The 14309-nt window shown below is 44.7% G+C and overlaps 1 protein-coding gene across 1 annotated transcript in view; it reads left to right on the top strand.

The window, feature by feature from the left end:
- Nucleotides 1-1466: 1466 nt before the first annotated feature.
- The window catches only part of LOC146829668 (tumor necrosis factor ligand superfamily member 13B-like), a 234290-nt gene continuing 221447 nt past the window's right edge, over nt 1467-14309 (top strand). The window contains exon 1 of the mRNA XM_085608339.1: nt 1467-2142. Within this exon, the coding sequence (XP_085464465.1) occupies nt 1921-2142 (222 nt within the window). The 5' untranslated portion in view covers nt 1467-1920. The remainder of the gene's footprint in view (nt 2143-14309) is intronic.

The following is a 14309-nucleotide window of genomic DNA, read 5'->3' as shown; positions in this document are numbered from 1 at the left end:
ACACATAGGCTGAAACATGTTGACCACACGGTAAGTGACTTGGCTAATTAATCCATTTAGCCCATATGTCCTACACCCTGTTCTTATAGACCACACTGTAAGTGACCTGGCTGAACAATTTATTCAGTCCATACGTCCTACACCTTGTTTTTATACATGTCTATTTGGTTTCTATTAAAGTTTTTTTGTTGACACAAACAAGGCATTTTTAACTATCACTTTCATCACTCACAACACTCACATCACCAACTCCGCAGTAATTCTGGCGTCGAAGCACACCGGGGTGGCACTCGGCCTCTCCCGGTGGGGCCCGATGATGAAGCATGTCACCAACCAGGTTGGTGAGTGAGGGCTTTCTAAAGAAACCTATTTGGATTCTACAGTAGTGCTCTTTTGATAAATTGAAGGCACACTCTTTTGTTGATTTGATTGCATTTACCTGGGGATTTGAGAGTGGCCAAACTACCTGTTGTTTTCCCTCATACTTCTGTTGTTCTCAACGTATTTCAGCAGAGTCCTGAATTTTACACCATTGTGTTTTCTTTTAAATGAGATGAGAAGAAATTTCCGTAGTATAGGTTCGGGCACCACAAATCTCTAATATTGGCTGTTCCGCGGGACGTTGTTGAACCAGTAGGAAGGTAATTATCACAGATGTAAGTGTTGGTCTGTCAATATATTTGAAAACCTAAAATTAAATTATTGCCTAAGAGTAAAACACTCGTACATTAAAATATTGTTTTTTTAAACTTGATCCAATTTTCTACCAGTACCTAATGCAGCTCTTTTCAGGAGCTATGCTTTTTAGACCCACATTTTGTGATTTCCTGCACCTACATTAACTCTGGAGGTTTAGGTATATATTTCACCAGCACCCACTCCCACATGATTTTAGACTGGTTTCAGGCTTCGACCAAATAAGGTGTAATAAACTCGTGAGTCTGCTGTACTGACATAGCCTCGAATTGCACCCTGGGGGGGGGGCAGTTGTGGATGGCTGTTCCTCTGAAAACCACACTCTAAAAATGTAGAGCGGGGGTAGGTCGTATGTCTCTGCCTCCCTATCGCTCTCTTGAGTGCTCTGGTAAATGCTGTGAGTAGGTCACTCACTGACATTACTGTTGGAATTAGGAGGGCAAATGACCTCCCTGTTCCTGGTGGCTCTCTGGGCTTGCAGTGGTATTCATAGCCCAGCAGGGGTGGAACACTGCAGCCTTTGGCGGTTTGAGGGCCCACACTGGCCGGAGCTGCTGCCCACGCATGGCATCCCACTCCCCCTGCCACTGTGCCCTGTATGACTGGTCACTTGGATGAATTGACATGCCTGACGTCTGTTCTGGTGGAGGTTTCCTGTGTAAGAGTCTGTCTTTTGGTGGTAGAAGCAGAGTACCCGGAAGGAGAGAAAAGTTAGATACGCCGCCTGTGTGTCCCCACGTGGTTTAATGACACTGAATGAAAAAATATGTGCTTTCGATTTGCTGTCAGTGTGAGCAGACGTTGTGCATCTACCCGTCTTATGAAGAAAAGGGAACCGGAGAGTGATGCTGAGCGGCCGGCCGGGGATGCCCCATCCAGTGCGTGGGGTGAAGGTGGTCCGGTGCAAGAGCACCTCAGGGCGCTAGTCTAGGACATTCCTCCTCTGCTCTGAGCAGCAGGTCCGTTCTGAAGGAAAGATCAAGCAGCAGCGCGCGTGCTCATCGCCCTCTGGCTCTCCGGGGCTCACCATTCTCCGAACCCGTCAGTGGTGAAGACCGACCCCGACCTCTGCTAAGTTTCATGCACATGAAGTTCCTCTTCTGAAATGACTTGTCCGGAGCTGATAACGCGGGTTTCCTGTGCTGAGCTCCGCTGCGCTCCTGGGTAGGGGCCGAGAGCTTTCGGTGTGACTTGCAGACAGAGCAGCAGCTACGGTGGCCCGACATGAAGTCCCCGCACCGGACTGAACACACACGCAGGCCGCACGGAGGGCGAGCCGGTCAGCAGGCCGTGCTGGCCATCTCCCTGGCAGCCTTGGCCATCTCTGCAGTTCTGTTGCAGCAGGCCGCCATCTTGCAGGAAGAGTTCAGGCAGCTGGGACAGTATCTAAGGAGGGGAAACTCCTCTGTGAGAAAACCTCCGCCTCCTGCTTTCAAGGAGCTGCTGGTGAGATTATTTTAAATGCTGTCTTTTCTCTTCATGGCTTAGATGTAGATTTGGGATGGGAGCCGGGGGCTTGCTTTTGACACTGGCAGGCTCGTTCAAGTAAAGGGTATTAGTACTTCCACTTTCTCATTTTTTGGGGGGGGGAAATCAAAGCTCTTTTTTTTTTTTTTTTTACAAATTTGATGGCAAAATATAATAAATAAGTCTGAGTTGCTATAAGCAAAGTTTGAGATACTTCGAAAGTGTAAATGAACTCAATGGCCGAAGAACTGTTTGTTAATTCTTTGTATTTTTCATAATTGTGTAGTGCAAAAACATTAAAAATAACATATGTGTTGAGTTTGTTTTTACTGTATTAAATTTAAACATAACAAAATAAAAGCTCACACCACATCTCTAGAATAATAGACAAACCATTTTGTTTGCAACTTTTACAGCAATATAACTTTGGCAGCTTTTGCTGCCATCTTTGAGGCCCGGATGGTTCATGTGTATTTTCAGTTTGTTTGGTGGTTGAACATCCCCTGCTGGTCTCCAGTGGAGAGACAGTCATAGCCCGGTTTTAACTTTGTTTGTGACTATGGGTTGTGGCCTCCTGTGAATAGAAATGTGTGTCCTAATTACCCCATCACGTGTCCTTCATTGATCTTATATGCATTGGATATCTGGTGCACTCATACCAACAGAGACTTTGATTATTTTTTATAACCCTAGATTAAGGAAACGCTACTCGCATTTACATTTTTAAAAATGGTACTGTTTCTTTAAGGAAGTCAACAGCCATAGCGCTCCATAATCCACTGCAGTGACAGGAGGAGGCCAATTTTCATAAGAGAAAAATAAATGTGGCTTCGGATATCTTAGACCTCACTCCACAGACTAGGGAAACTTCTTGTTTTTCATCCCATCATTCTCTGAGGTGGACTTGCCTCTTGGCTATCTTTCTTATTGGTGCCTGAAGTCTACCTTCATTGTTCATGGAGTGCCTCGCCTGTGGGAGGAAGCGGAAGGGTCCCTGCTCATCGTTCGTCTGCCTGAGTGTCAACCATCCAAGACTGTCCATTCTCCCACAACATATTGAGCGAACATTTAAACCGAAGGAGAGGATTAGGCAGTAAGGCAGGCTTGTAGATGTCACCAACGTGTATGATGTTTCAGTATCTGGCTCAGAGTCTGTCTTCTATGTTGCCTAATGGTTAACATTCCCAGTTTAGAAAAGGTAAACGCGTTTCCTCACAGGTGTGATCAGTAAAACCGTTATTATCACTATTTCTGCCATTATCAGTCTGTATTCTGTATCGCGTTTGCCATCAGGATGCAATGTGACAACGAAGAATGTAGACCATGATATTGTTTAATGGGGCGCAGGAAAGGCCTCAGCCTTGATATCGGATGGGGCTGACCTCCCACAAAGTAAGAACAATTGAGGTCTAATCAAGTAGGCAGGTTTCTGTGAGGTATCCCAAGCTCACCTTTGGTACCATGGCATTCCTTGGAGATGACAACATGGTAATATGGCTGCACATTGTTAGGTCTGTCACAGTTCCTACTGAAAAGGATGTTTTGTTATTTGCCTATGACGGTGGTCCCCTTAAAGAGAGCTGCACCAAATTTGGCACTTGCTTAGCATAGACATCTAATTTCCCACATGACAAAGTTCATGCATTTTGTTGTAGCGTAGAAAATAGTTAAGACGGTCAAAATAAATGTGCTTTCCTATTTTAGCTCTTATAGGAAATTTTGGTCACACCTACAGCCAAACCTGGTGAAAGAAGCTACACTTTAAACTTGGCATGAAAGTAGAACTTTACTCAAAATGTTCTTTTATTGGTTTTGTGTAGATCTGATCAGTAGTTTATGAAATAATAGAGTTTACAAATATGTCAAGTGGGCTTTAAAGATTTAGCACTTTTGTATATCCTACCTCTCCTAATCCAGAGACGGTATTCAGATTGTCCACGAACCCAGTACATGGACTGTCCGTGAACTAAATAAAATAAAATAAAGACCTCCCTTTGGGAGAGGGAGTTTTTGCTTCTGTTGTCCATTTCTGGGCTGCCATCCCAGAACTGACACCACTGACCCAACAGTTCAGATTCCCTGCTGTACAAGAAAAATAAATTCTTGGGCTGAAAAGTTATAATTGGCTACTTGCCACAGTCTTGAAAAAAGTAAAATATAAAAAGCACACAAATAAAAAAATACCCCTTCCAAAAAGAAAGCCCCCCAAAAATGAAAGAAAGGTTCAATAAAAAACTTGCTTCACTTGGGTGTCAGGCATGGCTGCCTGAGGTCGGATGGCCAGGCCCTGAGCCAGTGCCCCTGCCCTCAGCCAAAGGCTTTACAAAGTGGGGGTTGACAGCCCACAGTGGGATGTGTACAGGGCTCCCACCCCTTCTTGTTTTGAAAAGGCTCCCTTGAGCTGACGAGTTTGTGGAGATGCACCTGTGCGCCTGTGAGAGGTACTGAGACCTGAAAGGATTGTGGCAGCCTGCTCAGAAACCCCAGATTAAATTTGTTTTTATCTCTACTGATGACAGATGATATCCCGAAACACGTGTCTAGAGATGTACAGCACTAACCTGCACTAACTTTGGTGGAATACTCCAGGAAATATTCAAGTAAGCATGTAACATGAACTGCATTTACCATAATGCTAAGGGGCGAACTGTGCTGGGAGGGGAAGCAGTGTGCTCCCACCCCTTCCTGTTATCAATCAATTAAAATAAAAGTAAGGGAAGGATTTTTTCCAGATAGGCACTGAAGTCCTAAATTTAAAAGAAATGTAGGTGATCTGGTGCAAATTTATTAGATTTTTATTTGGGATTTCAGTTTGATTGTTCATAGTCATGGAGAATTCATGCAGAAAAGATCCAGACAAAATTATTTTGGTGATAAAGGTATTAATTTTTCCTCTTTGGCAAACAAAGACATTATATAATTACACAAATAAATAACACAAAAATGTCCCCTGTTATGCTGTATTGAATACACTATTTTTATGCTGGTGTTACAAAAAGGTTAATGTATTCAAGGCAAATTTTGGAAAAATATTCTGACCACGGGAAAGGGGTATTAATTCGAAGCACTTATAAAGGACCTTGACTTCATAGGTATAACCACTAAACTACAAAGTAAGATTCCTTCATATAAGTGAAATTATAATACAATACAAGATGATTTGCCATCATTTACATAAGTCTGCAGAGGCCTTGGTAATATATGTTACGCTGGAAGAACATTGAAAGGAAGGAGGAAGGAATAATTAGATACTTGTTTATTATTGGAGTCACTGGATTTTTTAATGGTAACACAGGATGATTTGCAGACAAATCATGAAAAATAATTTCTAAGGAAAAATAAAATGTGTAAATCTGGAGAAGGATGTACAGCTCTGTTTAAAAGTGGAAAGATTGCTTCCTTTGCCTATTATTAGGGAAACAGCATTTTGTTTGTGTGCAATCGAAAATCCGTCAATTTGACGTTTTAATCCTAATTTTAAAATAGAGTGCCTTCAGTTAGAAAGTGAGAGTGATCACATATAATTGCCTCAGCAGTCAGAAGGATTTTTGTAACATAAGATACAGGCTATGGTGCATAGTTTATTTGTCTGTAAGTCAATTAATTTATGCAGAAGGAGATTTATTTGACCATTATTTTTTAAGAACCAAGCACATACTATTAGAATGGCAATGATTTTTTTTATAACATCCATCAATGGTTATTGCATGTTATTGTCTCAATAATATTTTCTCTCTGGTTGCTCCACCTCATTCTGGGGGACATTGTAACCCATGGGCATAGTTACAGGACAATTAATGAGAAATGGAATTTCCAAATTGCCTCTCAGGTGAGGTTAAGATAAATAAAATGCATCTGCGGTTACAGGTGTACTAACTGCTTCCGACATTGCACTCCACTAGCTGTCGGCACTTAAAGCAACCCACCCACGCACTTCAGCCTATCTTTACTATATATGGTCTAGTCTGCCTAGATCTGGGCTAGTTATCGCACCAGCATCTCACAAAGACTCCCTTGAAGCGCAGATAGTCACCTCATGACACCCCTAAGCTTGAAAACGTCTCCTGCCCCTAATCAGGCAGAAAAGGGACACTCTGGACGTGGTCATCGATCCACCAAAATGACAAGGGTAGTGGAAGTGACATCACACACCCTCTACTGATGTACCTGTCTTTTAACATCTATGAAAGTATTTTCTGATGTAACTTTTTCATGTAAAGGGTATGATTGTGGGCATGGTACTGCCCCAAATCTTGAATGTAGTGTATATTGTATGCATAATTTTAATGTACCTTTTATGCTAAGCTTTTATATGTGTGTACTTTCATGCATTTTACAAAGTGCGAAATAAAGTTGGTTGATTAATTGACCTTAATGACATCACATGAAGTGGCATCATATGACCCTTGACCCTGAATTGTCTGAGGAAGGCATGTCAAATGACCCTAACATCCTTACAATTGAGGTCACTCAAGTTTCATAACTACATGATCATTATACCAACATAACCTACACACATGTTTATTTTAGATACTACCTAAATTAGTGTGCTGACTTGATCTTTGAAAGTCCCCGAATTGTAGTGAACGAGCGAAGAGAGTAAGTCAGACCTCTTCAAGGGGTTTTATTACCTGGGGAAAACAAGTCAAATGAATGGGTGATTTAGAGCATTTTAAAGCTAATTTTCACATAGTTTTCTAAAATGCCCTAGGCCCTAAAAGAGCACTTATTAAATATTCAAATCCTTTCATGGTTTGCCAGCCAATGAAACCTGACATTCTCCTAGTGGGTTGACCCCATTTTAATAAAAATGTACTGTGTGCGCACCACATATGTCAAAATGTTCATCATGCCAGGGCCAGTATTTTACCATGGGTAACCCCTTATACAAATAATAACATCAAATATGCCTGTGCTAGTATTTTGCAATTTATTCTGCCCATATACCATAGATGACCCTCTTGTCAAAAGTTACTTCAGTATGTGAGGGTAACCATTTTGTCATAGTTGCCACTCTCCCAGAAGCCAGGTTGGCCACCTTTATACCAAGAATTGCCTTCATTGTGCTAGCTCTCTTAACTGCATTCTGCCACTTGTGTCAACATGCCAAATCTTTCCTCAGGTATGTCAGTATTTTTCCATTGGTGTCCTATATGCCATGAATTTGCTCTTTTATGCCAGTACCTAGTATTTTGCCAATGGTGCCCTTCAGGGCAACAATTATCCACAGTGTGCCAGTCTCTTGTCACATCTGTCTATCATGCTAAGAATCCCCTCAAGTATGCCAGTGCCAATAGTTTGCCTTGAGAGTCTCTATAGGACAATAATTATCTTCAGTAAGCCAAGGCCAATGACAAATTCACAAGCATCTCATCACTTTCTCACTCACATTCACTCGCTCACACTCATTGTGTAATGAATGTGCTTTTCACTAAAAGGACACACCTAAACGCTGCACTCCCTTTTTGGAGGCAAATATACCACTGCACCTTTAAATAACACACACTTTGAGTAGCACCCCCTAAAGACGAGGAAAGGACACATCACTACCTTTAGGCGAGGCAAGAAAACAAATTCAGGTGCATTTAACACAAGTTTATTAATGCAATGTTTAAAATGGTAGGCCACATATATCAGTAAATGCGGATTCCCAAGTATCAATTAACTACAATGAACAATTAAATCAACAATTGAAATAAAATGCAGTATATATAAAAATAGCAAAGAGTAGAAAATATATACAAAATGGTTAGGAACACCTCACCGATTGAATTTGCATCATCCTTGCCAACTCAAACTGGGGAAGCCCTTCAACAGCCCAGGAAGGAGTTTCAATCAGGACTTAAGTTCCGTCACCTCCACAGCAATATGTCTATTCTGCGGTGAACTTCCACCTGGCCCCTGTAGGTTCCCAGCTTTAATACCATTACTCAACATGAGGCGAAGCTTCTAGAAAACCTTGCCGCCTTTTCATGAGAATGAACCGAGATAGCTGTACCAGTCTGTGTCAAAGCCAATACGGAGGCTGGCCAAACTCCTGTATTTTGACTTCGAGGCAGAGTTGCACATTCTACACAGAATATCCAGTTCACTCTGGTCAGTGAAGAGCGAAAAACAAGCGAGGAGCAGAAACATGCCCTCCCCACTTTGTAGCTACGTGCGAGCAGCAAGGCAAAGCCAGAGAAAAAGAATGACATGAGGCCATGTCAAAGCCAATAGTAAGCACTTATAATTCACATAACTCCAAACAACTTGCAAGCACTGCTGTGCACGCAGAAGCAAGGAAAAGTCAGAAAACAAGATGACATGAGGCCATGTCAAAGCCAATAGTCAAAGTCAGAAAACAAGATGACATGATGCCATGTCAAAGACAATAGTCAAAGTCAGAAAACAAGATGACATGAGGCCATGTAAAAGCCAATAGTAAGAACTCATAATTAACCCAAACAACTTGCAAGCACTGCTGTGTACGCAGAAGCATGGCAAATTCAGAAAACAAGATGACATGAGGCCATGTCAAAGACAGTCAGTTAAAATGGTGGTAGTCGAAGGTCATCATAGAGTGCCAAACCACAAGAGTGGCTCTTTCACTACACTTTGTCTCACTCAGACTCATTCTCATTCATACTCTCGTACACCCCTGAAACTTATTCATTCTCACTCTTTTACATTCACTCATAATCTTTCTCACTCATTCTCAGTCACTCAGTCTCATACAGTCTTGCTCCGTAACTGTCACTGACTCCTTCACACACATGCTTACAGACGCACATATTTTTCTGTAAAGGAATATGTACCTAAAAGTATTTGCATTCATCATCAGCCATTAGGATGAGTTCAAGCCATTTGTTCATCTATGTGCAGTCTCCTTTCTGATAATCCATGGTTGGCCAGAATTGAGGGCAGTGTGGCACTTGCGTTGACTTCTTTCTGTCATCACATATACAGTCCTTATCACATTGAAGGGCAGTCTTCCTCTGTTATATGCTGCACAAATTAAAATCTTGGTATTTTCCCTACGTTTCTTAGGAATTTGCTTTCTTTGCTATTAATATTTTATTGTAAGTATTTTAGCAAGTATTTTGCATTCTTTTTTTTTTTTATAAAACTTTTTATTAACAGACATCAGCTTATCGATTATAATACAGAGGAAGTAATAAATCAGGCAACATGGGGACGATAGGTAAAATCAATCATTACAAAATATCACTTGGAAAGTCTAGGGTGATAGGGGGTCATCACTGTTGATGGCGAGGGGCGGTTGACATATGTCCCCATGATAGGAATTCCACAAGCCACATATACGGGCCTACTTCTGAGGGCAACCTCGCGCCACATATACCGTCTTTTCTCTGAACATTGACCAATCCAGATCTTTCGACCAGTCTCCCACCGTAGGAGGATATGACGCTCCCCACCGCTGGGCAATGTTTCTCTTAGCGAGCATATGCCCCAAAGTGACCCATTGTGTCATGTAATCATTCAGATCTGTTGGCTCCCAAATATTCAATAAGCATCTACGAGCTTCAAAGCTGAGTTGCGTGGACAAGACTGTGCCCCACAGCAGGGTCACAAGTGTAAGCATGCGATCCTTTCCAAGGCTTTTAGTGGCAGTGTGCCAAACATGTACCGAATGTTTGGTGGGGCCCGTGAGTTTAAAGCGTCGTGGTTTAGAATAAAGGGCTCTATTATAGTTCCCATCAGAGAGAAGCCATCTATCCATGTTATAGCCTGGATCCCCGGGACGGGTGTAGGTGCCATGATTGATGGCAACGAGATGGGCCGCCCAATAGTACTTTTTAATGTCAGGGAGGCTGATGCCCCCATTGTACCAGTTCAGGGTGAGCTTACTGAGGGCAATACGTGGCTTTCCATCCCACAACAAGTCCTGCTGAAGGCCTTCTACCTCGCTGAAATAGGACGCTGGGACAGGGTCTAAAGAATTCTGCAGGGCATATAAAAACCGAGGCAAAGACATAATTTTAAAAAGGGCTGCTTTTCCCAGTAGGGAAAGGGGGAGTGACTTCCAATTGTTTATGTCTTTCCACAGCCTGGTTAAGGGCGGGAGCAGGTTCTGGGTATAACGAAGTGATGGATCTAGGGAGAGAAAAATTCCCAGATACTTGAAGCCCTCTGTACCTATCTGTATTGGGCACCCCTTTGGTGGGATTGGTGGCTCTCCTGCCACAACAAACAACAGGGATTTACTCCAGTTGATAGAGTATCCGGAGAATCTACCGAAAATTGCAAGGATATCTAAGACAGCAATCAGGGACCGCCTCGGAGAGGTCAGATAAAGTAGGATATCGTCTGCGTAGAGTGAGATGCGGTCTTCCCACTCCGGGGACCAGCGCATGCCCCGAATCATCGGGCCTCTGCGTATCCAGGCTGCCAATGGTTCCAATGCTAGGGCAAACAGGAGGGGGGACAACGGACATCCCTGTCGGGTCCCCCGACCAGGCTCAAAGGTGGCCGACTTTTTATTATGAACTACCACTTGTGCTAGAGGTTTAGCATATAGAAGCTGTACCCATTGAATATATTTCAGGCTAAACCCCATCTTCTCCAGCACTGCCCAAAGATACAGCCATTCAATGGTGTCGAAGGCCATGGTGGCATCAAGGGAGACTATTACAGCTGGTTCTAGGATGGAGGCTGCTCTGCCTAATACTCCATGAACCCTACGCAAGTTAAGCGCTGTGTTACGATGTGGAATGAAACCAGATTGATCTGGATGGACTAGAGTCTTGATCACTGTGATCAGACGGTTGGCCAGAAGCTTAGCCAGAATCTTGGGCTCTGCATTCAAGAGTGAAATCGGTCTGTACGACCCACAGTCAGTTTTGGGTTTCCCCTCCTGATGGATAGTGATTATAGTGGCCGTCCTCTGGTCTATCGGTAGAAGCCCCTTTTCCCTTGAATCCTCATACAGGGCCCTGAGATACGGGGCCAGTCTGACCGGTTTAAACTTGTAGAGTTCGACCGGAAGTCCATTAGGGCCAGAGGCCTTCCCCGAGTTGATGGACCTGATCGCTTTCGCTATTTCCTCGTTGGATATATTGCTATCCAGAAAGTCACGGTCGTCCACCAAAAGCTTGGGCAGCGTTATGTCAGCTAACATCTGACTGAAGTCCTCTATGGAATAGGGAGCAACTGAAGAGTAGACAGTGCCAAAATGGGCCACAAACATGTCAACAATGCCTTGGGGATGTGTGAGGGGGCTACCTCCTTTCCCATGAAGTTCCGGCACTAGCCTGCTTGCCCACTCTTTTTTATCCAACCACGCTAGTAGTTTCCTGGCTTTGTCTCCCACCTCATATAACCGTCCCTACGCTGCTCTCCCCAAGGCTCTGGCCTGGTCAGTCGCCAACGCTCTATATTCCTGCTGTTGGAGCTTGAGATAGTGGAGTTTGTCAGGTGTAACTTCTGATTCCAGGTCTGTTTCTAATTGGCTAATCTCCCCCTCAATGGCCACTATCTCTCTTCTTTCCAGAGATCAAGGAGAGGGCCTGACCCCGGATTACCGTCTTGAAGGTCTCCCATAGCGTCTTCGGGGATTCCACTGATCCCTCATTGTCAGTAAAGTAATTATCAAATGCTGCGAGAAGTTCCTTGCGAATTTTAGGATCTCGGAAATACCACGGGTTGATGGGTGCCACCCGTCCCACCTGTTTATAATTAAGGACCACGTGAAGCCAAACTGGCGAATGGTAAGAAATACCCCTGGCCAGGTGTTTGATGCGGGGATCAAAAAATAGTCTATGCGTGAAAGGCTCCCATGTGCCCCGGAGAGGAAGGTGTGCTGCACTGTGTTTGGGTGATAGGTCCGCCAACTATATAGAAGTCCCATGGTATCAAAGAATTCGGGAAGCCAACATGATGAGGAGCTAACTTCACGGGGGGGATGACGATATAGCTCGCCTGAGACTACTGAGTTTAAGTCCCCTCCTAGTATTAACACCCTCTGGAATAGCTAGCAATATAGTCCCCAAGTCTCTAAAGGTGGTGGCTTGTAAGCCAGGTGGTACATAAACCGACATAAGTGAGATGGGGTGCCCTTCCCATGTGCCCGAGACCCCAATATATCGTCCCCGGTAGTCTGTCCAAGTTGCCTGTACAACAAGAGGAAAGGATTTCTTCATCATAATACCCACCCCTCGTGAGCTAGAGGTGAATCCTGCATGGGTCAACATTATGTAACCCCCTCTGTGTAAGGCTTTGCATGCATTTCCAATGAGATGAGTTTCTTGAAGCAATATAAAATCAGGGGCCTGACGCTTAATGTATTGGAGGACAACACTGCGCTAGATCTTGTCCCCCAACCCATTGACGTTCCAGCTTAACAATTTAATCCCTCCGCCCCACCGTGTAGCCATGACAGATTAAAAAATATCATTACTTCCTTTACGGAAATTGCGGCATGTGTTTCTACTTCCTCTATGGGAATTGCAATAGAAGTCGCTGATGCAATGAATACAAAGAAAACCAAACAAAACACCCCCACCCAACAACCCTCCACCCCGCTGCCCTGCACTCTGGGCCTAGAACTGCCCATCAAAATCTTGCAGAGTGCCTGTTGCCCTCGTAAAGAACTAAAAGAAGAAGAAAAGGGGGAAATGGAGAGCTCCGCTTCCCTGTCCCCAACCAAGTCAAATGTACATCCCCAAATAAGTAAATGCATCAAGTCCAAAGGAGTCCAGCATCTCAAATGATCAGAAACGAGAAACCCTCCTCCCAGGCCCACCCCGCTCCAGGCCCCATTTACTCAGTTCAGGTTCAGCTGCCAGCCAAGTCTCCTCCTCAGGCAGGTCGATTGTCTGCACACTCCCTGCCATTGCGGTCGTTTGGGCTCCTCACTCCACGATGCCTGATCCACTCCGCCACCGCCTCTGGTTGTTCAAAGAACCACGCTCTTCCCTCTGCTTCAACCCGGAGACGCGCTGGGAATAACATTGAGTATTTCAGTCCTCTCTCTCTGAGGTCATGTTTCACTGAGAGGAACGACCTCCTCTGCCTTTGTACCCTCTGCATGAAATCCGGGAAAAAGGATATGTCTGCGTTTTCGTAATGAAGGGGGGCCCCCGCCCTGGCATTCTGAAGGATAACATCTCTGTCTCTGTAGTTCAGGACCCTAGCCAGCATCAGCCGCGGGGGAGTGCCCAGCTTGGGACGGCCACCTCGGACCCTATGAGCTCATTCAATAACAAAGAATTTACTGAGGCCTTTAGGCTGCAAATATTTGAGAATAAGGTCTTCAACAAAGAGGTCGGGGGATTGCCCCTCCGATTTTTCCGGAACACCCAGAATGAGGAGGTTGTTGCGCCGGAGATGGCCTTCATAGTCGTCCAGTTTGAGGTCCGTGAGTTTGCGGAAATCTTGGAGCTCGTGAACTTCTCCTTGAAGCTGTGTGACATCCCCAACGAGACTAGTGGCAGTGAAGTGTGGAGAAGTGTGGCTCAATGGTTAGAGCGGCAGACCCTGATGCAGAGGTCTGGCCCGGGACCAGGGTTCAATTCCCCGCCTCGGCGGGTCTTGGGCTCAAAATTCCATGGACCTGATAATTCTCGCCTCGGTGCCTATTCCAATCATGGAGTCCCACTCTGCAACTCTGGGCAATAGCTTGCTTAATCTCCACAACGGCCCCCACAACGCTAAGGATGCCTGGCCTCCACCTTGGGGGTGCCCAGGAGTGGACACCTCACAGGGAAAGCCAGGATGGGTTCCACAGCGGTATTCGTACAAGCGCCTTGAGACCCTTGCGGGTGAGTAGTGCGCTATACAAGTATCAATTTACATTTACATCTCTACCTGTTTGACTTTCTCGTTAAGTTTCGCCAGATCAGCCCTGATGAGATTCACGTTGATCGCCATAGTGTCCATTTTGTGCTCTAGGGAGGTTTTTACTCCGGTGATAGCGTCCATGACGTCCTTCAGCGATAGCTCCTGCTCCTCTTCACCCACGACACCCTGGGTGGCATCTTTGGACAACCGATTCTATTTTGTATCTTTTGGTACAGTGTAGCGGTCCAGTTTATTGGTTTGCGTCACCTTTATCCCCCGGGCCCCTGAGCCTTTTCTGCGATCCATTATGCCGCCAAGTGTCCACTCCGGCCCTAACTCTGGCCGCCCAGGGCAAGCGGCGGTAC

Source organism: Triturus cristatus, chromosome 5_2 (genome assembly GCF_964204655.1).
Source record: "Triturus cristatus chromosome 5_2, aTriCri1.1, whole genome shotgun sequence".
NCBI lineage: Eukaryota > Metazoa > Chordata > Amphibia > Caudata > Salamandridae > Triturus > Triturus cristatus.
Note: the sequence above shows the minus strand (reverse complement) of the source record. Positions and strands in the feature narration are given on the sequence as shown.